Source organism: Peromyscus eremicus, chromosome 6 (assembly GCF_949786415.1).
Source record: "Peromyscus eremicus chromosome 6, PerEre_H2_v1, whole genome shotgun sequence".
Taxonomy (NCBI): Eukaryota; Metazoa; Chordata; class Mammalia; order Rodentia; family Cricetidae; genus Peromyscus; species Peromyscus eremicus.
Window position 1 is genome coordinate 15,108,431 of NC_081421.1, and position 24,923 is coordinate 15,133,353.

The window sequence follows — 24,923 nt, forward strand, 5'->3', positions numbered from 1 at the left end:
TGTTTGTGTGAAACATGGTCTTACTGTGTGTCTCAGGCTGGCCTCAAACTGCCATTCCTGCCTCAGCCTTCTGAGTGCTGGAGTTATAGTCCAGCCAGGGCTACATAGTGAGGCCCCACCCCCTTTCCAAAGGGGATTGGGGATGGTAGAGAAGGGATGTGTTTCCTTGAAGGTGCCTTTAGAAGAGTTTATGTGAGAGACAGTGTTCAGAGGTTTGAAGATAAGTTATTGTTAGGTTGAATTCTGAGCCTCACTCTGAAAATGAAAGTGGTTGCCTGTCTGCCTCACCTTATAATTGTATGGTGCTTGGTGGTAATCAGGAGCAATGCCAGTGTTTCCTGGGGTGGCATAGTCATTTTTCATCCTTCCACTCTCGTATGTTAGCCACACTGTGCCTCCAGTGAGGCATTTGCAGAACCGTCCTGCTGTGCCTTCCCTACCTCTTCCAGCTCATGGGGCTCATGTGGGGTTTGCTTTGTGTCCCTCTCAGTTTCCTCACAAAAGGGTTCTGTGGTTGCTTTTTTTCTACTCTTTACTCTTTGGGGGCCCACCACCCAGCTCCCAAATAAATCACAGAGTCTTATTCTTCTTTATGAATGTTCAGCCTTAGCTTGGCTTGTTTCTAGCCAGCTTTTCTTAACTTACCCCATCTGCCTTTTGCCTCTGGGCTTTTATCTTTCTCTATTCTAAATACCTTTCTTTACTTCTTACTCCATGGCTTGCTGTGTAGCTGGGTGGCTGGCCCCTAGAGTCCTCTCTCCTTCTCTCGTTCCTTAATCCTCTCCTCCCATATTTCTCCTCCTATTTATTCTCTCTGCTTGCCAGCCCCACCTATCCTTTTTCCTGCTTTGCTATTGGCTGTTCAGCTCTTTATTAGACCAATCAGGTGTTTTAGACAGGCACAGTAACACAGCTTCACAGAGTTAAACAAATGCAACAGAAAAGAATGCAGCACTTCTTTGCATCATTAAACAAATGTTCCACAGCATAAACAAATGTAGCACAATTAAAATAATGTTCTACAACAGAATTCATTTTGTTACTCATCATTCACACTAATTATCAGCATTTTATAGATACATACTAGTTACCAGCACCATTAGAAACATGTCACATAGCTGTGGAACATGCATGGGACCAGACGAGGCCCTCTGCATAGGGGAGACAGTTGTGTACCTGGGTCTGTGTGAGGAGCCCCTGGCAGTGTGATCAGGATCTATCCCTGATGCATGAGCTGGCTTTCTGGAGCCTATTACCTGTGGTGGGACGCCTGGCTCAGCCTTGATACAGGGGGAGGGGCTTGGTCCTGCCTCAACTAAATGTACCAGGTTTTGCTGACTCCCCATGGGAAGCCTTGCACTTTTGGAGGAGGGGATGGGGGGTGGGCCAGGGTGGGAAAGGCTGGAGGGGAGCAGGAGGAGGATGAGTAGGGGAATTCATGGTTGGTATGTAAAATGAATAAAAAATTCCTTAAATAAAAAAGAAACATATCAAAAATTATACTTAACAAAATGTTGCTATTTATTTTAAATGCCATACATGACATTAATCGTAAGTATTTTTGATCAATAGTTCTTAAAACTTACAGAAGTTAGGTATAACTTGGGAAAAAATAATTATGTTGTACTTAATTTTAGGTGTTGAAGAAAATATTCAAGAAGTTGTTGGACATATCACTGAGGGTGTGTGTCGGCCTCTAAAGGTAAAAGGTTTTGTGGTTTCAGGTATCTGACCAAAGTATTGACTTGTTCTTACTTAGTTCAGAGAAATTGATAAGTAACAGCTTGAAATCGAGCCACAATTTTGTCAAATTAACACATCAACTAGACTGATAAAATGCACTTAAGCTGAAAGCATTGCCTGCTCTCTAAGAAAGTGGGAATAACTAGTTCACATTCAGCTGACCTTTAGGTTACGCTTCCTGTGCCACTGTTAAGTGAGCAAGGACAGCCTTCGATTGGAACAAAAGCAAGTGAATGAGTGTGTCACTGTATTGCCTGGAGCACAGTGCCGCCTTTTGCTTATCATCCTAATCAATAATGATTAGTCGAGATATGAGCATATTTACCCGTCGCTGTTGCTGCCGGACTACTTGCCGTCAGGGGGCGGACTCTGGAGTCAGCAGGTTCGGAACACGTTCTGCTCTTGTCCCAGTCCTCAACTCTTCTGTGCTACAGTATGCTCCCATAGGCCCTGCTCTCAGTGCCTCCTGTGGACACTGGAGGGTGTGTGAGGCAGATGGGTGTGGGTTCACGGTGCTTGCACACACCTGCCACAGACTTCTTTCCATTATGGATTCAAAGAAAGCTTGGCAGTGGACTGACTTCCCTTTAGTATATAGACATTAAGTTTTATGATGTATTCGTATCATAAACTGAATATTTTCTATTTCTAAGGTTTTCTTTGGTGTTTTGATCCAGGCAAACAAACCTCAGATGACCTACCTTTTGACAGTTTATTATGTTGATAAATTCAAATATTACCATAACTTGATAATAAGTACTTGATATTATTTTATGTTTTCCACCAAATGAAATACTTCCTGCCAGTGTGATGTTCAGACAGTCATAATCCATATACATTTTACTTGCTTTGTCTACTACTAACAGTTGTTAAAAGAGTTAGAGAGAGTAAAATTAAGCTCTTACCAAACGTGGTGGTCCATACCTATACCCCAGCGTTCTAGGAGGCTAGTGTAGGAGATACTGCATTTGAGACCAACCTGGATGACATAGTAAGTTGGAGGCTGGTCTGTGCGACACAGATCCACCCTGTCTTAACACCACCACCCCAAAATTTTATTTTCCTACAACTTTACTTAGCAGCCCAAACATCTATTATCATGTTACTAGGAGACATTTAGCTGCTTAAAAGTTAAGAAGAATGAGTTTTACATTAGAGATAAAGCGAGCACATCCCTAAGAACAGTATTTGTTAAGATGAAAGTTCTCTTGGTTAGGGCTTCTATTGCTGTGATAAAACTATGATCACTGGCAACTTGGGAGGAAATGGTTGATTTTGCTGTATTTCCCCATCACACTCTGTCACCGAGGGACGTCAGGGCAGGAACCTGGAGGCAGGAGTTGAGGCAGAGGCCGTGGGTGGGTGCTGTGTACTGGCTCGCTCTCAGGGCTTCTTCAGCCCGATCTGTTTTACAGTCCAGGAACAGCTGCACATGGGTGACACCGCCCACAGTGAGCCAGGCCTGCCCACATCAATCTTCAGTCAAGAAAATGTCCCACAGATTGGTCCACAGGCCAGTCTAGGGGGAGATTTCCTCATTTGAAGTTCCCTCTTCCAAAATTACTCCAGCTTCTGTCAGGTTGACAAAAAATAGCTAGCACAGAAACCTGTTGATTTCCAGGGTGTTTTTTTGTTTTTTTTTTTTTTTTTTTGTCTGTTTGTTTTAAGAACTCTGTAGTCTGTTTAAAATGACTTCCATTGTATGTAGGATGCTGTCTCCTCAGCATCAGACTCACAGTAAGACTTGTGGCCAGGGGAACCAGGATTTGTGAGTCTGCCCTCTTCAGGTCCATGGGTTACAGCCCTTCCTTCCCATAAATGTTCCGTCTCTTCTAATAAAACCTTTAACGTGCCATGTGCACCTGACCTCCTTGAATTGTGCGTTCTGTGAAAATAGATGTGCAGACAGAGATAAGAGGCATGGGAAATGGAGCTGGGTAGCACATGGTTTGGAATGGGCATTGTGCTCTGCCTAGACAGAGGTCAGGACACGGGGCCTGTCAGTTTCTCCTCCCTCCCTTTCTCCCTCCCTCCCCCTCTCCCCTCTGTCCCATCCTTGCTCTGGCATTAACAGGACAGCACTGCCCGTGTCCCTTGTGTCCTGGCTTTGCTGCTGTTAGATTTCCTGCATCCTGTCTACCCCTTTAAGCATCTCCCCACGTCTCCCTTGTCCTTCTAATAAGGACGGTGATTTACCAAGTACTTGGATGTCGGATCTGTGCCCCACACTTCCTCTCTGTTCTCAAGCTTTGCCAAGGACAGTTCTCCAGCACCATCTCCAGTCTAACTCCCAGCCCGCTGCTGCCCTCACATCCTTAGTCTCTTTAGTTTTTAGTTTTTTTGTTTTTTTGTCCTCTTGTAACAAAGATTGCATTTTCCCTAAGACTTTTGGTTTTGCTGAATGGCTGGTGTCTTTTGTGGCCTTTGTGAGAAGGGTGTTTCTTTGTGTGGCATTTGTCACACTACCTTTCCGGGTTCTCTGTGCTGTCTCTGCTGTGACTCCAGGGTGCCACTTTCCCTGAGAGCTCGGGGCTGACAGAGGTGGGTTTCTGTCATTTCTTCTCTGTCTTCCTTCCTTCCCCTCTTTCCTTTCTTTTTTGTCTACCATCTGCTCTTCTCACTTTCTTTCTGAAGGGAGTAGGAATGAAGAATTGATGTCTCCATCTGTCTATAATTAATGGCCTTTATAGTTTAATAGTTGTGTTAAGATTTTAAAAACAACATTTTTAGTGATGTAATATATAATTGTAATCGTGGGAGCTTGTTGACAAGCAGTCTGGTTAGCCAGTGAACTCTAGGTTCAGTGAAAGACCTTGTTCAAAAGGCAAGGTTGAGAGTAATTCAGGAAGACACCATATGTAGGTTGCTGGCCCCTACATAGGCATGCAAAAGTATTCACACTTGCATGCAACACACACCAAGAAAGATGTTCATATGGAAATTGATGATTTTAAAATATAAATGTCATTCCTTGTCTTATTGCCTCTTGCCAAAGAGGAGTCACTTTCATTAACACGCAAATATGAAGATAAATTAATCTCCATAACTAAAGAGGCCTTTGTAAAATGTTACACATACAATGCACACATATATTTGCTAACAGTATTATATCCTGAAATCAAAGAACAGAGAAACCTTAACTTTCAAAGGGTTTGTTGAACATGTGTGCAGGGTTGTACCAGATGCTGCAGAGATTGAAGGATGTAAGAAACAATGTCTGTGTTTAGAAAGCAGAAAGATAATCAGAGGAGTAGCAGCGTAAGGACAGACAGAATAGATGGTGTGAGCATCATCGGTAACAAGGGGATGCTGACTAAGGGAGAGAGCAGTGGGTGGTAGGAGTTAATTAGAAGATTCTAGGAAGAGTAAGTTCATCTTCAACTAGGTCTTGCTCCTCCTGCCTTACATCTGGACAGATTCGTCGGTGTTCATTCATGGCTTTCCTAGTCTCTGCTATCAGGAACAAATGGTGTGATGCAGGCGGAATTCTTTCTTCCCTTTTTACGAGTGGTGCTGACTAGCATCTGTGTTAGGAATGCTGTGCTGCTTTTGCAGTTAGTCTCAACTAGATCTACATACGCTGTGGTGCCGAACCGCAGAGTGGCCCTGCCCTGGTTTTCAGTATTACCTGCTTTGAGTCAAATGTTGCAGATAGTGAGTCTTTTTTAAGAATTTGTACTAAAATGTTTTTATCGCATGACTTAATATGCAAAGTTTCTTTAGAAAGCATTTTGTGATTGCTACAATAATGAAGTTGTCTCTTGAGTACTTTTATGTTGTTTATACCCCATCATTAATGAAGAAAAGGTATACTTTTAAGAAATAAATGTTCAGGAATTTTTCTTTGTGTTTCCATAGGTTCGAATTGAACAAGTAATACTTGCTGAACCTGGGGCAGTTTTATTGTATAAAATCTCTAACCTTCTCAAGTTTTACCACCATACAGTCAGGTAACTGAAGAGTAAATGTGCTGCATGCCCTGGAGTGTTTCTCTGTTGTCAGAATACACTCCGGTTTCTACTGTGTGTGTCATGTGAGACCTTGCATGTTCAGTGTACCTGTATGCCTTGGGGCCTGCATTCTTCTCCCTTCCTTTTCCATGCATGACCACACACACACACACACACACACACACACACACACACACACACACACAGATAGATACATACATACACAGACACACACGTACACACAGAAACAGACAGATACACATACACACACAGAGACACACAGAGATAGACACACACACACAGATAGACACACAGAATCACACACACAGACACACACATTACACACACATTCAACGTACATAACGAAATAGGTCTACAAAGTAAGCCTTGCAGCTTTAGTAAATGAGATCCATGACAACCAGAGCCACTGCGTATAGGTAGACTAGGACATAATGAGTGAACTGTGTCATCTGGGCACCAATGTCCTCGATTCTTTATTGGCATTTAGTTTTGCTTGAATGATAACATAGACATAGCTTCATCTTCTCTCCAGAAAAGTAAGTTTATAACATTGGAAATCATGTGTCTTACCTAAATATATTAAAATTAAAATCCCTTTCGGTATATCAGTGAGGAAAACAAGTGTACGTACTTATCTCCTTGCAATAAAGTAAGAAATCTCTTGGATGGATCTAATAATCTATTTAATAGAAAATTGAATATCAACAAATAAGCTAATATAATCAATTATTTCAAAATAGGTGAGTTTCATAATTAGTCTAAATACACTGTTATTTAAAGCAGCTGTATGAAGTTGAGTAACTAGTTTGTAGATAAGATGTTGATAGGATATGTTAGTTTTAATGAAAAGAACTCAGTATTATGCAACCTAATTATCAAATCAGTAAGAGCTATTGATTGTCTTTTTTAGAATTAAAGCCAGACTTGGCTGTGTAATCAAGATGCTTGTCTGTTGTGCATTTCACAGGTATCATTTCTGACTCACAGCCTTGCTAAAATATGTTATGAAGTATTGGAAGTACGGTACAGGTTGACTGAACCTTACCCAGAATGCTTGGGACCAGAATTGTGGACTAGTTATAAAAGCCTTTAGCAATCCAACATCACTCATCAAAATACCCAGATCTTGAGTGCTCTGAAATCTGAAGCTTTCTAAACAATGCTGTACATGGTTTCACATTTCAGATTCTCATACTACGGATGCTCAAACTTAGTTTGTTTCTTTGCCTTTTTAATCTCCTTACTCAAATGAAAAGAAAACTGACATTTTTATGAAACTATACTGATTATTTTTAGTGAATAGATCACACACACACACACACACACACACACACACACACACACATTCCTATTTATATCTGTTTTTGTTTTTGTTACAAGGTCAATCAATCTCCTAGTATCTCCCTTCCTTTCACCCCATGGTGTATGTATACGTGTGTGTGTGTGTGTGTCATAGGCCATTCTGCATGAGGAGCCTAGAGGAGAATGGCAGGTGACTTCCTCTGTCACTGTCTGCCTTATTCCCTTGAGGACCTGCAGCTTGCCTTTTAGGCTGGTCACAGGGCTCCTGGGGCTCCCAGTGCTGGGGTCACAGGCACATGCAGCCATGCATGGCTTTTATGTGGGTGCTATGGATTCCTACTCAGCCCCTCAAGCTTGAAAACAAGCAGTCTTACTCATTGTGCCTCTCTCCAGCCTCCATATCTAGATCTCTTTAAAGCACTGTGCTCAGTGAGCTGAATTGTGTTAGCTTTTGTTTTGCGATCTGAAATGAAATATTGTTTGCTTTAGTGGCAGCTACTCTACTGACGACAATTGAAGAAATGCACTTGCTAAGCAAAAAAATATTCTTCAACAGTTTGAGTCTCCATGCGAGTAAACTGATGGACAAGGTGAGTGTGCTCTGCATCCCGGAGCTGCAGCATTGAATGGGCGGCTTTCATGTTTTGACTTCAGTGATTTTTTTCCCCCTTCAAATTCATGTTAGGGAAGCTTAGTGTACCTCAGGTTAGAGTTCATATTTGCATAACTATATCCTAATTGGAGAAAAATCTCAAGGTGAGTTTCACTATCTTGTTTTCTAAATATTTCATTTTTAAACATTTTTCAATACAGAGTTTTCCAAATATGTGTAACTAAGAGGAGCTTAATCCTCTTAAGTGAGAGCCAGTGTGACACTGTGAAACCGGAAACTCTTACAAGATGTTTTTCAAACAGTTTCATTGTTTCACCTTCCCATGATGCAGCTTTGTCTTCTGTGTCATAGACATGAACGTTTATGACCGTGAGTAGAAAACTCCATGGAGTACACACAAACAACAAAACCTGAGAGACCTGTATGACCTAGCGTTGTAAGTCAAGCAGAGTTCTGTAGCAGGAATAATTGTTCTTTGTCAGCTTCAGGGTTCTGTTGCTAGATGCTTCTATGGAGGTAACTCTTGTATCCTCCATCCCATATTGATCCTTTTTTATCAGAAGATGGCCATTATTTTTAGAGATACTTATCTTACTGGTGTTTTGTCTTACAGTGGGGCTATGCTAGCTTTCATTTGGCTGTTTGCAAAGTCTCTATTTTATGTCCTTTCCTTTGAACTTGTTAGAAGATAACATGCAGTTTGATTGTGGTTTTGTAAAAAGTTGATTCGTTCCTCAAGCTTTTGCCTTTTGATTAGTATGTATAACCATTTACCTCTGGCTGACCTCCTGAGTGTGGAATCTGTGTAGTTTGCTCTGTTTTATGTGTGTCTGAGTCTTCATCCCCCTATCTCTCCATGACTCCTGTGCTTCCTTCCTCCTATACAGTTCTGTTCTTTCTTGTGCTGGTATTAGCACAGACAGCAATGCGCTACATCGTGTGTCCACCAACATAATTTATAATTTTTTCTTCATGAAATTGTCTTTTCATTCATGAGGAGGAGAAGAAAATACAAACAAGAACTACTAAAAAAAGTTTTTGTCTTGGTCGTATCCTTTTCTCCTGCTTTCTCAAGACTACTTTTCCCAGAAATAGAATTCTTGGCTGACGTTTTACTTCTTCCAACCCTTAAGTATATGACATCTAGTACATTCTGGTGACACATTGGTTGCTAATCTTAACGAGTTACAGAAAGTTGTGAGCCACCATGTGGGCACTGGGCATTGAATCAAGGTGCTGTGGGAAGAGTGGCCTGTTTTCCTCACCACTGAGCCATCTCCCCAGGCCCTCTCTTTTGAGTTATGCTGTCTCCATGGGGACCACTGCAGATTTATGTTGAGATTTAGTCACCTGCTTGACCATTGAGTTCAGTGTTCATCTTCCATTGTTTCTTCAAATACCTCTTGCTCCTTGTTCTCTGTTATTTGGACTTCGCATTATGCTGAGGTTGGTGATGGGTTTTCATGGAGTTCTGTTCATTTTCATTTCACTCCATTTCTTTCTGCTCCACAGACCAGGTAGTTGCAGTGACCACTTTTTGTGCCTGCTCCCATCTGTTGCTGACCCCTGTAGTGAAGTTTCCATTGCAGCTGCAGTGTTCACCTGGAGCGTTTGGTTGTGTCTGCTGTGGTCACTGTCTCCATCCTCTGCCTTGGTTGTCCTGGACCATGTTTTCTCCTTTGCTCTTGTTGACATTACCTTCATCAAAGAAAGTATTTCCACAGGTCGCTCTGCCACTCCTACTGATGTCAATTACTCATTATCTTCTGTGTATGAAAAGTTCTTAAATAAATCGTGACATTTAAGTTTTCTCGTTTTCTATCTGACACAAGGCTGTAGTTTCTTACAAAGACTTCTAATTGCCAAATTTTGTTCCATTTCCAGTATTTTTCTGTTAAAGTTGAAAGTACTCTGATTATCTTTTTAAAGTTTTATAGGCAGAATCTCATACTTGCATAAGTTCTTTTTTGAATGAAAAGAACTAAGAGCAAAAAGAAAGTTCACAGGGTCCCTCTGGTGGTGCTTCCAAGCAGCAGTGACATGTTAGGCCTAGCTTCCACTTCCTGAGGGAACTGGGTTCTGGTCAGGAGCTGATACAGGACTCCATTCAGTTCCCTAGAATCCCTCTGATGCTCTGAGAACTTAGCCTTCCAAGGTCACACAGTGACTTAAGGGGTAGATCCAGGATTTAAACTTACTGGTCAAAATTTTAGTGGTACTTATTTTCTGTGAACCACTTCTCCAAGTGCATAGCCTCTGGGTCAATCTGGAGTTCTCCAGGGGCCCGTGATAGAGAACGGAGTCAAGAGCTCCAACCTGACCCTGAGCCCCGAGAGTGGATGATGCTTCTCAGTGATAGATACCGCTGCTGTAGGCATTTCTTTACTCTTACAATTTGGGATACAAACAAAATAAAACCAGGTTTATTCAATATGTAACAAATGTAATTATGTAATTCAAGTAAACACCAACTTTTCTCATAAATTCTTGAGCTTTAATGTAGAAAGTTATAATAACTCTGGGGTAGGCTGGTAAAACCTTGTCTTTCTGAGCAGCGTACTTCAAAATTAACTGTCAATAGATTGTGAGTTTTTAATATACTAGACATGTGATAGGTTACATTAGTTTTTTTATCATGGGCCCTCTGTGTGTTTGAACTTCTGAAGAAAACATGGGCGGCAAGTAAACTGTTGTTTTGTCCAGGTTGAGCTCCCACCACCTGACCTTGGACCCAGTTCTGCCCTGAATCAGACACTCACTCTGCTGCGGGAGGTTCTGGCCTCACACGATTCTTCAGTTGTGCCCTTGGACGCTCGGCAGGCTGACTTCGTGCAGGTAGTTTGTAGATGCATTGCTTGTAGATGATGGCTTGCTCCTCCTCTATTACACACTTGTCAGAGGTTGGCGTATGTGACCATAGACATTGACAGTCCCTAATTGTTTTTTCTTCAATAGTAAGTCAGTTCTTCATTTTAAAGGGTAATTCAGTGATGCCCATTTTTATGCTATCTAGTTTTGTTATTAAATCTTTCCTTCATGTACTCATAACTGGCTGTCTTCTAGTTTGTTTGGCATTAATTCTGAAAGGCTATAAACCCAGGACCATGTCCTGACTAAGAAATAAGAATTCATTTCCTTTTCATTTACAGGTTTTGTCATGTGTCTTGGATCCTCTCCTCCAAATGTGTACGGTTTCAGCCAGCAATTGAGGCACGGCTGACATGGCCACGTTCATGGTCAACTCACTGTACATGATGAAGACAACACTGGCTCTGTTTGAATTCACGGACAGGCGCCTGGAAATGCTTCAGTTTCAGGTAGTTTGCTAGAAAGTGGCGTCTTGGTGATTTTGTTTTTTCAACGTGATAGCTTTAAGTTACTAGTTTTTGGACAAATGTTGGTGGCCTAACTTCATGAATTCCTTAAGGCAGTTTGTCTGAAGGATGTACACACACACACACACACACACACACACACACACACACACACACACAATTTTGGTTTTCAGCTTTAAAGAAGCTAGAATGTGAAATGGTTAAGGAACTTGATCAGATCATAGTGTGGGATGGTGTGAGGAAGCTCTGATTCATTTGAGTGTTCATTGCTGTGTGCAGATGTCGTGTTATGTAGTATATTGTAGTATATTGTAGTATATGTAATATATTGTAGTATATCACAGGCCGTGTAGCTGGTATAGTTTGTGTTACAGAGGCCAGACACACTTTATCTGTGTGTAAAGCAGTATTAGGCAGAACGCTATGGTTTAACAGTCACTGTTCTCCTAAGCCAGCTAGTGTCTCTTAGAAGTCTGTATGATGGCTAAGTCAAAGCCATTCATAAGTCTGTATGATGGCTAAGTCAAAGCCATTCATAAGTCTGCATGATGGCTAAGTCAAAACCATTCATAAGGTACCTAACTGGAGACCCACAGAGGTTTCCTAGTGAGACTTACTCAGGGTCCCAGAACCTGAGCTTGCTTCACCCAGCAGGGCTGCATAAGGGGATGATTTGACCATGGGCGTGGTTACCAGGTGTTTGCACTTGGCTGTGCGGTGTGCTTTGATCTAGAGAGGGGGAGGTCTTTTGCCCCACCCCTTGGCATTGTTATAAAAAGCCCTTTTGAATAAACAGAAAAGGCCATTGGGTATTGACCCAGGTCTTCTTGCAGCTATCCTGTGTTTCTGTCTTTCTCCTCTCCAGTATCTTTCTATCTAAAAGTGTCTTACCCATCTCTCCTCCTCACAAGAACCCAGGAAAAGGTGGAGCAGGCCTCCCACACCTAGTCCTCGGGTTCTGGTACTGCCGTATACTGGTAGATGCAGTGTTCAAGGGAACAGGGCTGAAGCAAAGGCCTCAGTGTCAACTGGAAGTGGGTACGGTGAAATTCGATTTGTTGCCTTATATTTTTTTGAGCCGCGGCTTTTGATACATCCAAGTTTTCTAGTTTCTAATTCATTTAAAAACATTTGAGAATGGCCATAATCATAAAGTCTTAATAATTTTGGAGTTTATTGTAAAAAGGCACAGCCCTGAACCTCTCCGATTCATCTACCTGGATGTCATTTGTCTTGGAATTTGTATTGGTAGCTCTAAATGCTTCTATTATATGCCCCTTGGAGAGGCTTGTTTTCTTTTTAATAAGTTTTTAGGTTAGCCCACAAATAATGGGTTTCATGATAGCATCTTCATAAGTACATGTTACACTGTGGTCTTCCTTCCCTTCCTCCATTGCCCCCCCTACGCCCTCTCCAGTTAGCTTCGTTCCCCCTCAGTCCCTCCTGCTTATTTCATGTCTTACTGCTCTGTCTGTGTCCCACCTTCCTCACAACTGCATCCTCCTGCCTCATGATCTCCTCAGCTTTCATGATCTCCACACAGACTCTCAGACACAGTTTATGTCGATGGGCTGATGTAGGGTTCTGGGTGCCCAGGCATCATCTCAGTTAGCTTTCCCCAGCATTGCAGGTAACAGCAGGGAGGTCTCCGGCTCCGGTCTGGAGCAGCCTCTCCACCTAGAAGCCTGTAAGGATATTCCTTTGGGTTCAGGTATTTCCCCAGAATGTTTGGGGGTCTCTCTTTTCCTGTTATTTCCATCTTAGATGTTTGAGAGCCATTTCAGTTTGAAGAGTCAAACCTTTCATTTACTCATTTTTTTTTTTTTTTAACCATTTCTCTCTGTTTTACTGTCTTATAGTCTGGAGATCTTTTGTTTCATTTTCTGTCATGGATCTGTTCTCCAGTTTATTCTCTCTCTTTTACCTGTTTCTTTGATACTTTCTCTGTCTTCTGTTTTTCCTCCAGGTGACTAATGTGGTTGTTGGCATTAACTAGTTTCTTTTCACTTTCATTAAATGCTTATATTTGAACAAATTAATTTTATTTATTAATATTTTGTTTTCAGTAAATCCAAGAAGTAAGATTTTTTTTTTTTTTTTTTTTTTGAGACAGGGTTTCTCTGTGTAGCTTTGCGCCTTTCCTGGGACTCACTTGGTAGTCCAGGCTGGCCTCGAACTCACAGAGATCCGCCTGGCTCTGCCTCCCGAGTGCTGGGATTAAAGGCGTGCGCCACCACCCAAATTTTTAATTGTACTTCCTTGGGTATTTTCATTAAAAAGAAGGATGTAGTAGGCTTCTTTGTGTTAGGAGTACAGGTATTGGAGTCACTTGAACTAGGCAGGTTCTCATGTGCTGACAGAAATGAGAGCTGGCGGGGACTCTGTGTCATTGGCAAATAAATGGGTAAAACTGGGGCCACTTGGTTGTGTGGAAGGGAAAGGGGGACCTGGCAAATGGGAAGAGCAACTTCTTTTTGGGGTACTTTCCTTCAGGCACCCCATTCCTCAACTGCAGCTCCAATTCCCACCAGGGTTCTTCAGACATTGAGCTGTCCAGGGAATGTAGGGAAGGCTCAGAATGTAGCCTTCAAGCCCATATATTCCCTGAGTAATTTTATTTTACATGGTTGTTGTGACTTTTGTTTGAGTTCTGCTTTTGAAATAGCTGAGAAGCAACCCATATTCCCTAGTGAGGGAGGCTAGCTCACTCTTATGCCCCCAGGATGCTCTTGAGCAGGGAGAAAGGAGGAATTTATAGATAGAAGGATAGAGACAGACAGAAAACACAGGATAGCCTCGGGAGGGCCTGGGTCTCAACCCACCAGCCCCGTCTGTCTCTACTAAAGGGCTTTTAAAGGAATACCAAGGGGTGGAGCAAAAGACCTCTCCCAGCACAGCCAAGTGCAGACCATCCCAGACACCTGATGGTCTTGCATGTGGTCCAGCCGTCCCCTAATGCAGCCCTGCTGTGTAAAGCAAGCTCAGATCTCACTAGGAAACCTTTGTGGGCTCCCACACCTTAGCTAGTGGCCAGTCCTGGAATCCTCTTTAGTTGTAACTTTTTAAGTAAGAGGATTTCTCTCAGAGGGAAGAAAAGTCTGTTGTGGAGGCTGCCTTGGGTCCCATAATCTGGGCCACACCAAGACAAGGCCATGATGAGGTTCCAGCATGCTCTGCTTTTACTGCTGCCACTGTTGGTTCTCTTCTGAGATGCTTTTCCTGCTGCATTTTATTTTAGATTGAAGCCCATTTGGACACTCTTATAAATGAGCAAGCCTCTTACGTTTTGACTCGTGTTGGCTTGAGCTACATTTACAATACTGTACAGCAGCATAAACCTGAACAGGTGAGCACCACCTGCCCTGGCAAAGGGCAGCTCGGGGGTGGCTTCTGGAGACAGACTCTAGATTTTCATCTTGGCTGTCTATGTTCACGTCCTCTGCTGAGACAGGGCTAATCATAGTGTCTGCCATAGGGTCAGGAGAGTGCCTGAAAATGCAAATAATTCTCGGTTAGAAGTAATGAAAATATCTGAGAAATTAGTATCACAAGATATAAATAAACAAATGAGTATTATAAAGGGTACAAGATGTTCACACTGATGACTTTCTAAAGTCCCATTTCATTTTCAGCCAAATAAATAGATTGTTGCACAGGTAATACTATCCTCCATCTAATTGAGCAGATCAGTAAAGGGAAATGTTCTGGGCTAAAATGATCTTACAGAATCCCAATAGTAATAGGTCCTAGAGAGGCGGGAAACCTAACACAAAGTAAGATTAGAAGATTGCCCAAGTTCAGAAAATCATGTAGCTGCTTCCAAAGAAAAGTGTTTTCTGTGTACTGCAGTGAGAGTAGGGCCATAAATGAGGAGCAGCTGGAAATCCTCCTGAAGAAAGAGAGCAGGCATTGTATGAGCCAGGGGGTCAAGGTCACGATGGAGGAACCCACAGAGACATCTGACCTGAGCTCCTGGGAACACATGGACTCTGACCAACAGTTAGGGAGCCTCCATGGGACCAACCTAGGCCCTCTGCATGTGTGACAGTTGTGTAGCTTAGTCTGTTTGTAAGGCTCCTAGCAGTGAAATCAGGACTTGTCCCTGGTGCCGAGCTGGCTTTTGAGAACCTGTTCCCAATGCTGGATCACCTTGCCCAGTCTTTATACAAGGGGAGGAGCTCGGTCCTACCCCTTTCTGAATGGAGACAGGAGGAGTGGAAGGGGAGGGGGGTTAGATAGAAGTGGGAGGGGGTGGAGAGAGGAGGGGGAAACTGGTCAGTATGTAAAATAAAGGGGGAAAATGTTAATTAAAAAAAAATGAGGAGCAAACCAAAAAGTAATCTGCCTTAAAAAGCAAAGAATTCACAGCCTTTGCCCTTCTGTGTTGCTGTAGCTAACTGACGGGGAACCAGTTCCTCACAGTTCTGTTCCCTAAACCACTGTGGCCTCCACACCTCACCAGCATCCTCCAAGTGCTGTGTCACCTGATTTTCTTGTATGTGCAGTGGTATTCCCTTATTGATAAATTTGTGGTTTTGCTCCTCATTTATGGCCCTACGCTTACTGCAGTTGAGAGAAAACATGCTGCTTTGGAAGCAGGTACATGATTTCCTGAACGTGGGCAGTCTTCTAATAGACCATTTTCATAACTTTTTATAGGGCTCTTTAGCCAGTTTGCCCAGCCTGGACTCTGTGGCACTGAAGGCAGCAATGGTGAGTGAATGATGAAGCCTTTCAAGTTGGATTTCCTGAGGCGCTGCTGGCCGCGGTGTTCTGTGGTGATGATGTCCTGGGTGACAGTTTGTCTCTTGATGGGCCCCGTAGCTCCTGTGCGTCCACTCCTCTTATCAGCTCTGACCAGGATTTACCATTTGTTGTAATCTTCCGTCAGACCTCGCTCAAGTCACCAGTAGAGCAGTGTAGGATTTCTTCATTTTCAGAGTTTGGTTCCTAATCTGATGTGAAGTTAGGCTGTGAATTAGACTTTTGTTGTCATGATTCCTGGTTTAAACTTGGGATTTTTTTTCTGAGATGCTAACTGATCCTGGATTCCTGTTTTAGAATAGTGTATTACTCTTCAGCATGAGATTCACAAAACCTTTAGTTTATACTTTCTTTTCAAGTGAACAGCTTCAGTTGTAACAGTAGTAGAATGCTTTCCTGGCATGCACGCAGTCTTGTGTTCAGTCCCCAGCACTGTACAACGTGTACAAACACACATTCACATGTATACTAGACACAGTCACACACATGAACACACACATACTCATATGTAACCTCATTGATACACATTCACATAGACACATGCATACTTAAGCACATTCACACTGACAAGTTCACACTCATACATACACTCACAATCATATGCACTCAAACATTTACAGTCTCATGCATGTACTGATACACACATGTGCACTCATACACATAAAGACTCAAATTCATGCATTCAGTCATTGACACACTTATACATTTGTGTATACTTCCAAACACACATACATACACTCATGCACACAGCAATCCACACCCATACACAACACACACACAAAACTTACTCCTTCCTTTCAGTATGAGCACCACTTTGGTAGCATGCTCTTCTGTACTGCTTGTTCTGTGCATGTATCACAGATATGCATATATGTTCGGTGCGTTTCTCCCCATGGCATGACTTGTAAGTCACATAGCCCTGTCAGTTATAAGATGACCCCTCTGCAAGTTTCACAGCAGGACTGTTGCTATAACTGATTCATCTAGGAATCAGCTTCCAGAGCCTGGAGGCCGGCCTACTGCAGTTATCTTCTGTCCTGAGCTCTTCAGATAACAAAATGAATGGACTCTGATGAATAATTCTGAGAGTGGAGATGCCCTACATATTACTGCCTTAGTTTCTTTTCCCATAGCTATGATAGGATACTCTGACAAAATCAAGGGAAGGGGGTTTGTTTTAACTCACAATGTTAAAGGTCCCGTCTGTCTTGATGGGGATTTGAAGCGCTGGCCACTGCAGTCCATAGTCAGAAGAGAACAGTGAATGCCTACACGTCCCGCTCCCTCTCTGCTCTTCGTGTCGTCCTACCCATGAAATGGTACTGCGCTGACTCAGTGTGGGTCTTCTCACAATTAACCCAATTAAGAGCATTTCTAACAGGCATGGCCACAGCCCAACCTAATTAGATAGTCCATCATTGCGACTCCTGGCCAGGTGATTCCAGGTCCTGACACATAGACAATTGAAATTGACCATCAGGACCCAAAGTAATGAAAGTCTTGTAAAAATAACAGCCATGCAGAAGAGACAGCAGAACTGGCAGTGTTGCTACTAAGACAGTCCAGAGTTCAGAGTCCTAAGTGAGATGGATGGGTTCATTACATCATGGTAAGAGACCCCACGTAGAAGTAACAGTCGTAGCATATACACCGAGTGAAAACTGTACTGGCAAACTGGAATTTCAGAGAAAATTTCATGTTTATAATTTCTAATGACAGTGAATGAATTTCAGATTCACTTAAAAAGGCCCAAGTTTCTTAGAAAGTTAGTTTTAAGGTTGGGGTTGACTCGGTCAGTAAAGTGCTTGTTACGTAAGCGTAAGAGCCTGAGTTTGGTTCCCGGAACCCACTTGAAAGCCAAGTGTGGTGGTGCATGCCTGTAACCCCAGTGCTGGGAGGAGGAGGAGGAGGAGGGAGAGCCAGGAGGATCCTTGGGGCTCACTAGCCAGTCTCGCCCATTTGGCAAATTCCAGGCTATTAGAGACATTGTCTTGGAGGGGAAAAAAAAAGATGAATGGTACCTGAAGAGCAATGCCCAAAGTTGTCCTCTGTCCTCTTGTACGCAGGCGCCCACAAACACATGTGCACACAATAACATACACACACACAAAATGAAAGTGACATGTAAACTCTGACTAACCACTATGCCTTGCCAACCTTTCCAAACCTAGGTCCAAGTAAGTTAATACAGACAGTTTTAGGGTGTTTCAGTTATAATGTTTTAGGAAATGCTCATTTGAACACAAGTCCCTAGACAGTTGTAATGGGGGGCTTTCTGAAGTTTTAGCCCTCCCCCACAGTGGCTGTTTGATAGCTCTTAGCCAGTCCGTACATTGCATGTCCCTTTCTTCTCTCAGGCTCAGTTTGACCGCTACCTCTCAGCCCCAGACCACCTGCTGATGCCGCAGCTGAACTTCCTACTCAGCGCCACAGTGAAGTAAGTGTCTGCTCTGAAGGAGGTGGGAGAGATTCATAACTTTGTAAACATCAGATATTTTTCTTAAAAATAAGTGATTTCTAAGACTGAGACATTTGCTTTTGAAGAGCAATAGTTTTCGGTGTTTTTCCTGCCTTAGAACCATCAAGGAATTAACCTTGGCGATACTTATTCCTTATCTGTATTTTCCTCCAAAATCTCTCGTTAATATATAGCTTATTTTGCTAGTGATTGGAGTTACGTAGACATGATGCCAAATTCCTTTTTATTCTAAGCGAGTCAAGGCAATGTTGATAATATGGATTATGACACACATTCTTTGCAGTATGGATGACTCTTTCATGGACTACTTTGCTTCTTACTGGTTTTCTGTAGATCTAAAACTATGAAATATTATAGATGTCTCCTTGATTTAGAATGGGGATACATCCATCCTGGTAAACTCATCTTAAGTTAAAGTTCAGTTAATGGACCTGAACATCATAGTTCAAAGCTGAATGCACATGGGCCCACACTAGCGTGGCTGCCAGGGCACATGGGTCCACACTACTGTGATGCCAGGGCATGGCTCTCTACTCAACATCAGAGCATACAAGGAAGCATCTTACCAACCTGGGAAAAGTTCAAAGTTCAAATGTTGCCATATTGAGTTTTCTACTGAGTGTGTGTGCTTTCTTAGCATGACCAAGTGAAAAATTGTATGTCAAGCCGTCATGTTCATTGCTAGTGTGTTCAAGACAAGGAAACTACTTTTTAGACCCATCTCATACCCTAAGACACTGTAATAGTACAGTTACAAGTAGCAAGTTATTCTATTATAACTTGGCATCCTTGGTTTTAAGAAAAACACAAAAATTTCTCTACAGGTAGGAGATTAGGCAATAATAAATCTACATCTTTTTCTTTCTATTCTACCAGGTAAGAATTAAGTACTTTCATTGTACCAGACTAGTGGTTAGGGGTTAAACCATATATCATTTATGAAAGTGAGTCTGAAATGTCACTTAAATTAAGAGCAACATTTTTATTAAGAATGTAGAAAATAGCTCCTGAACTTGAAGAAAACACTACAAATTCCTCAAAAGATGCAGTGTCAAAGTCAGCATATTGCTGGTCTGTTTTCTGAAGCTGGAGCTCCAGAAATAGGTAAGCAAGGCAGCCAGGGTTACAGCAGTGAGCAGACAAAGTGGCCAGGGCTACAGCAGTGAGCAGACAGAGTAGCCAGGGCTACAGCAGTGAGCAGACAAGGTGACTAATGAGCAGACAGAGTAGCCAGGGCTACAGCAGTGAGCAGACAAGGTGACTAATGAGCAGACAGAGTGGCCAGGGCTACAGCAGTGAGCAGACAAGGTGACTAATGAGCAGACAGAGTGGCCAGGGCTACAGCAGTGAGCAGACAAGGTGACTAATGAGCAGACAGAGTGGCCAGGGCTACAGCAGTGAGCAGACAAGGTGACTAATGAGCAGACAGAGTGGCCAGGGCTACAGCAGTGAGCAGACAAGGTGACTAATGAGCAGACAGAGTGGCCAGGGCTACAGCAGTGAGCAGACAAGGTGACTAATGAGCAGACAGAGTGGCCAGGGCTACAGCAGTGAGCAGACAAGGTGACTAATGAGCAGACAGAGTGGCCAGGGCTACAGCAGTGAGTAGACAAGGTGACTTGGTTTGACATGAGGAAAAGCTCGATATGCACCAGAATTGTAGTGGGAAGCCTCCTTCTCACACCTGCCCTGTCTCGTTAGTGCTCTGTTCTGAGTTAGTGGGAAGCCTCCTTCTCACACCTGCCCTGTCCTGTTAGTGCTCTGTTCTGAGCTGTGATTGTCCCTAGGCTCTGAGTCCACTCAGATGTGCACAGTGCTCCACTCTCATTTTTTTATCTTAAGGTTTGGCTTTCAAAGGAGATTTTTTTGATTGGATATTCAGTGTTAAAGGAAAATATTGAGCAGATTTAAGGGACCAGGAAGTAAAGCTGTCTAGAAAGTGGAGAAATAGAAAAATTAAGTGGTTTCAGGGAATTTTTCCTTTTACCCTTTGGATAAATTAGAAAGCCGCTGTTCTTTTCGATGCCAGACTCCAGTGGTCACCTCATGCACCATAGAAGCCGCAGTTATGACTATGTCAGTGTCAGAATGGGTTCCATAAGTAGCTTAACAAGTGGAGGGAGTGTACATGTTTCCAAATGAGCACACAGGAAAGTGTATATGATTGAAGGACTATTTTTTTAGGGTCAATTTCTTTCTTACATTTTTTCTTATATTTATTAAAAGTAAAAGCTTGGACTCAGTGAAAAAATTGTTTTCTTTTTGATTTGAAGGAAGTGGGACCTGTTTTTCTTATAACTAGCACTTGTGTTCATTATCTGTCTAAACAAATAACCTGTATAAACAAAACTAAAACAAGTTTTTAATTGAGAAAAGGAAAAGAAACATGAGTGAAAGAATACCTTCTGGAAACCTATAAGCTGGAAAGCAGCTTTAGCCTGGACAACGTTCTAGAGAACTCAGAAAGCCCAGACCTTCAAAGTAAGTTACAGGTGGGTTGATGGAGTCCTGCAGTCAGGGCTGCCTGAAACTCTCATTAAATGCCACGCTCATCTTAACCTCGGCTGACTAGTTAGAACTCAGTACTCTGAAGGACGACTGCAAGTGTCACACTTAAAGACATGCATCCGGAGTTGGAGGAACACCCAGGACTGCTTAGGAGCAGGAAAGTGTGAACCCAAAGGAGAAAAAAGACCCATTAATAGAAACAGACCCAGAGACAGTGCTTATAGAATTAGCAGGTATTGGAAATGTGTACAGGGATTCAAGGAAAGCATCAATATACTGAGAGAATAAGGAAAGAAATGTTACCAACTGAGAGTGCAGCCCTTACACTTAAAGGTACAGTATGTAAAATGAAGCATTCATCCTTCCTAAAGGAAAGACTAGCCAGACTAAAGAGGGAAGGAGGCACATGGGAGGTGGCATTAAGAGGCCCCCCACCTCTCTCTCCCATACACACATATATGTGTATACATTCAGTTATACATGAGAGGAGTGTCATGTTATTGGAACAAAAAAATTAATGCAAGAACTTTCTCCAGATGTGATGCAAAATGTGAATCCACATACCCAATAAGCTACAGAAACCCGAACAGAGACATTGAACAAGGGTGTTCCGTCGTCAGATCATCAAAAGCCGGTTATAAATAGAATCATCTTAGAGCAGCCAACGGGAAGAGTTAGTGTTCATAGGAGCTGACTTTGTGTTGGAAACAATACAGCTAGAAGACAATGGGGTGTCATTTTTAGCATGCTGAACTAAAGTGGTAGAGAGCTTACTTACAGTGCTTGCAACCCTGGGTTCAATTCCTAGCCCCAGTAAACCAAAAAACAAAACAAAACAAAAACCTTGAAAGCTTAGCAAAATTAATACATCTTATCATCTGCATAAACACCAGCATACTGCACTATAAGAGATAATAAATTCTTCAGAATGAAGAAAAAGGATATTGAGGAACATAACCTCAGAGTAATGAAGACTGAAAGTGAGTGAGTGGACCATTTAAGGGAGCATTTAGAACAGTGGTTCTCAACCTTCCTAATGCTGTGACCTTTTAATTCAGTTCCTCATGCTCTGGTGACCCCCAACCATAAAATTATTTCCTGGCTACTTCTTAACTGTAATTTTGCTCCTGTAATAAATTATAATGTAAATGTCTGTGTTTTCCAGTGGGCTTAGGCGACCCCTGTGAGGGTTGTTTGTCCCCAAAGAGGTTGTGACCCATGGTTGAGAACCACTGATGTAGAGGGAAATAGAAGTGTAGTGTTGTGCTGATGTAGGCTACTGAATTATCCATGGGGTGTGCAGTACTGTGAGGGTAGACAGGAGACCTACAGCACCCTCTGAAGCAAACAAGGAAAGAAGGAGACAAATGCAAATGAAACAGGAAGAGACATACGAGAAGACAACAGGTGGAAGTCCAGCCTGGTGGAAGACAGTGCGCGCCAGAGGAAAGGCAGGAAGGAAACCCTCCGAGCGAATGAAAAAGCGTAGCCTGGTGCCTGCTGTCTATAATACATCCACCCTGCGTGCAGAGGACAGTTGACAATCAAAAGGCTGATGGAAGCCAGGCCATGGCAGCACTCATCACAATAACCTGAAATAGCTGTGTCAACAAGTGCACTTAGACCAGGCGCTAGCATGAGAAGCAGACGCTAGTGATGATAGGGTCGGTTCATAAAGGGTGCTGGTGCATGTGGCTGACAGCAAACCGGAAGAGCATGAAGTACAGTCTGGAGGACATTTGTTAACACTTACGGAGCCATGAGTGGTGACACAGGCCAGGCTAGCCAGATCTCTGCAGGCTTCAGGCTAGCCTGGTCTAAATAACAAGTTCCAGACCAGCCAGAGATGCATAAGAGACCCTCTCTCAAAACACACAACAAAACCAACAACACAAAAGCTATACACACCAACACTCGTATGATTCCTCAATTTCTTGTCTTCACAGCTCTTCACTGTTGAAGCCTTTCTCCCGGTGTGCATTTAATTACACCTCACGAAAGCTCATGTTAGTGATCGCAGAACCTGAACATGGAAAGAAGCTATTTTTAGGAACAGTAGATTTCTGGTAATGCTGAAGTTGGGCCAGGTTGTTAGGCAACGAGAATCTTAAGTGCTGATTAACAAGCTCCCTGATTCTCGAAGCAAGCGATTCATTTGGTAGCTTGGTGCTTTAAATAACTGCTTAAAATACAACCAATTTACATGAGCATATTTTAATGAGAATGATTTCTCTGCGTGTCCATAGTGATCTGTATTAAGAGTTTTGAAATTTTGATGTTTGTAACTGGGTAAACAGTATTTTATGTTCAGTTCAGCATTTTGAAGTACAGGGAACCAAATGGCACTGCCTTTGGGTAAAAATGTAAAGTGAAGACTCAGTCCCTCCGTTTTCTCATGGTAAGTTAGCTCCATAATTATCCTATTTGCTGTGTGACCCATGGTGTGCCCAGCTGCTCTCTAACTGTGAGACACGTTGGAGAGTTACTAGATTGATCTTTTGGTGTCATACTGACTGCCTCCCTGCCCCACAAAAGAGACTGGTGGAGGAGGTGACCCTTTACTTGACTCTACTCTTTGGAGCTTAAAAGGTCTCAAACTGTGTAGCTATGTTAAGCGGTAGAGTCTGGTGCTTAAAAAGGCAGTCCAAAGGTCATGATTTTCCTTGTACCATAGCACATTAGCCTGCTTAGACATAACTTGTTTTATTGGAGCCTTCCTTCTCAATACCTATAAATGGCCTGAGGCCACACCATCCTGGGTGTGTGTTGTCTGGTTTAGCAAAGTATTCTGTGACCAGCTTTACCATTAGGAGTTTCCGTGTTGACATGAATTAGGATTGTGACATATTCATTTTTATATCCACTCAAGAGCTGAGTTTTCTGATTTTTGAAAATTAGCTTGAATGGATTAGAATACCATTTAGTAAACTAATCCCAAGATTTCATGGTAGCAGAGACACCAGGTGGTTAGTGGTCTAACTTTATAAATGACCACACCTTTTATTAAAATAACATTTTCCTCCATTTTTATAATCTTTAAATATTGAGCATTTCATACATGCCTGTCTGGGTTTTTTTTTTTTTTCCCTTCCCCAGCAGCCATCAATTGCCAGTAGTTCTTGGGAGTTTGCTTAGTGTGTTCCTCTGCTGTCCATGCTGGCTTGGCTGGCTTGACCTTGTACAGGACCTATGCATACAGTCCTTGCCACTATGAGTTCATAGGAGCAGCTAGCGACCCTGCTGTGTCTGGAGAACACTATCTCACTATGGACATCCAGTCCGTCTGCTGCTTAGAGTCTTCTTATCCTTATGAAAATCATACCACAGAAACCATTCTGAGTGTAGCTTTTCATCCATCAGCTGTGAACGTGGCTGTGATTCATCTAAGTGCAGGTAGGTGCATGCCCAGGCTAGAAGTAGTACTCCACAGCACTTCTGAGAGGCGCACCTGTAAGAGGACCCAAGCACACAGCCGGCCTTAGGTGATTTCCTGATCATTTTGGATTTAGCTACACACTCCCTCAAGCTGTTCCATTTTAGACACCAATAATTTGTCACTATAATGATTCTCATAATTTCAAACTATTTCATGATACTGCTAATTAGTGAAATAATGTGACACCAGGCAGGAAGAAAAACAGTATGGTACACAGACAGACAGATACTTACATGGTATACAGACCAGACTCTTATATAGGCATTCCAAGATAAAGGGTGAGCTTGCAGGGTAGTTTCTACTCGAAATAAAAAAGGAGGGATAATAGAGAGTTCAAAATACATAGAGGTAAAGTTGTTTGAGTACTACAGAAGTAACCACTAACATGCAATAGCCAACAGGTTTATATAGGGACTACATTTCCTCCATGTGCAGTGGTGTGTGTGTGTGTGTGTGTGTGTGTGTGTGTGTGTGTGTGTGTGTGTGTACGTACACTAAGATGAATATATCATTTTTAAAAGACAAGCTCATTAAAATGCTCTCATCTGTCAATTGAATAGTACAGTCTAAATGCTGAAGGTGGTCTACAAAGATTCATCTAATCAGTACTTTGTAGAGGACATATAAAAAAGTCAAGGTACCTGTAGTGAGCGACACACCTTAACTTGAGTTCCACCCTTCGGAATTCCTTCAGAGTATTGTTTTTCTCCACCACTCCATGTAGAATTCACCGGAAACATTTAGTGAGAGTGAGTGTGTGGACTTGGTGGTG

The 24,923-nt window shown here is 42.5% G+C and overlaps 1 protein-coding gene and 1 long non-coding RNA gene across 2 annotated transcripts in view; one reads left to right on the forward strand and one right to left on the reverse strand.

The window, feature by feature from the left end:
- Window positions 1-24,923, forward strand: part of LOC131912919 (conserved oligomeric Golgi complex subunit 6-like) — a 49,233-nt gene that overhangs the window by 21,009 nt on the left and 3,301 nt on the right. The window contains 8 exon segments of the mRNA XM_059265216.1: window positions 1,638-1,702; window positions 5,602-5,710; window positions 7,506-7,606; window positions 10,333-10,464; window positions 10,779-10,946; window positions 14,203-14,310; window positions 15,624-15,677; window positions 18,086-18,165. Coding sequence (XP_059121199.1) covers window positions 1,638-1,702; window positions 5,602-5,710; window positions 7,506-7,606; window positions 10,333-10,464; window positions 10,779-10,946; window positions 14,203-14,310; window positions 15,624-15,677; window positions 18,086-18,165 — 817 coding nt within the window.
- On the reverse strand, window positions 14,176-22,735 carry LOC131912923 (uncharacterized). The gene is made up of 2 exons (XR_009379749.1): window positions 22,624-22,735; window positions 14,176-14,453 (listed from the first exon to the last, which is right to left on the reverse strand). It is a non-coding gene; the product is annotated as an uncharacterized LOC131912923 (long non-coding RNA).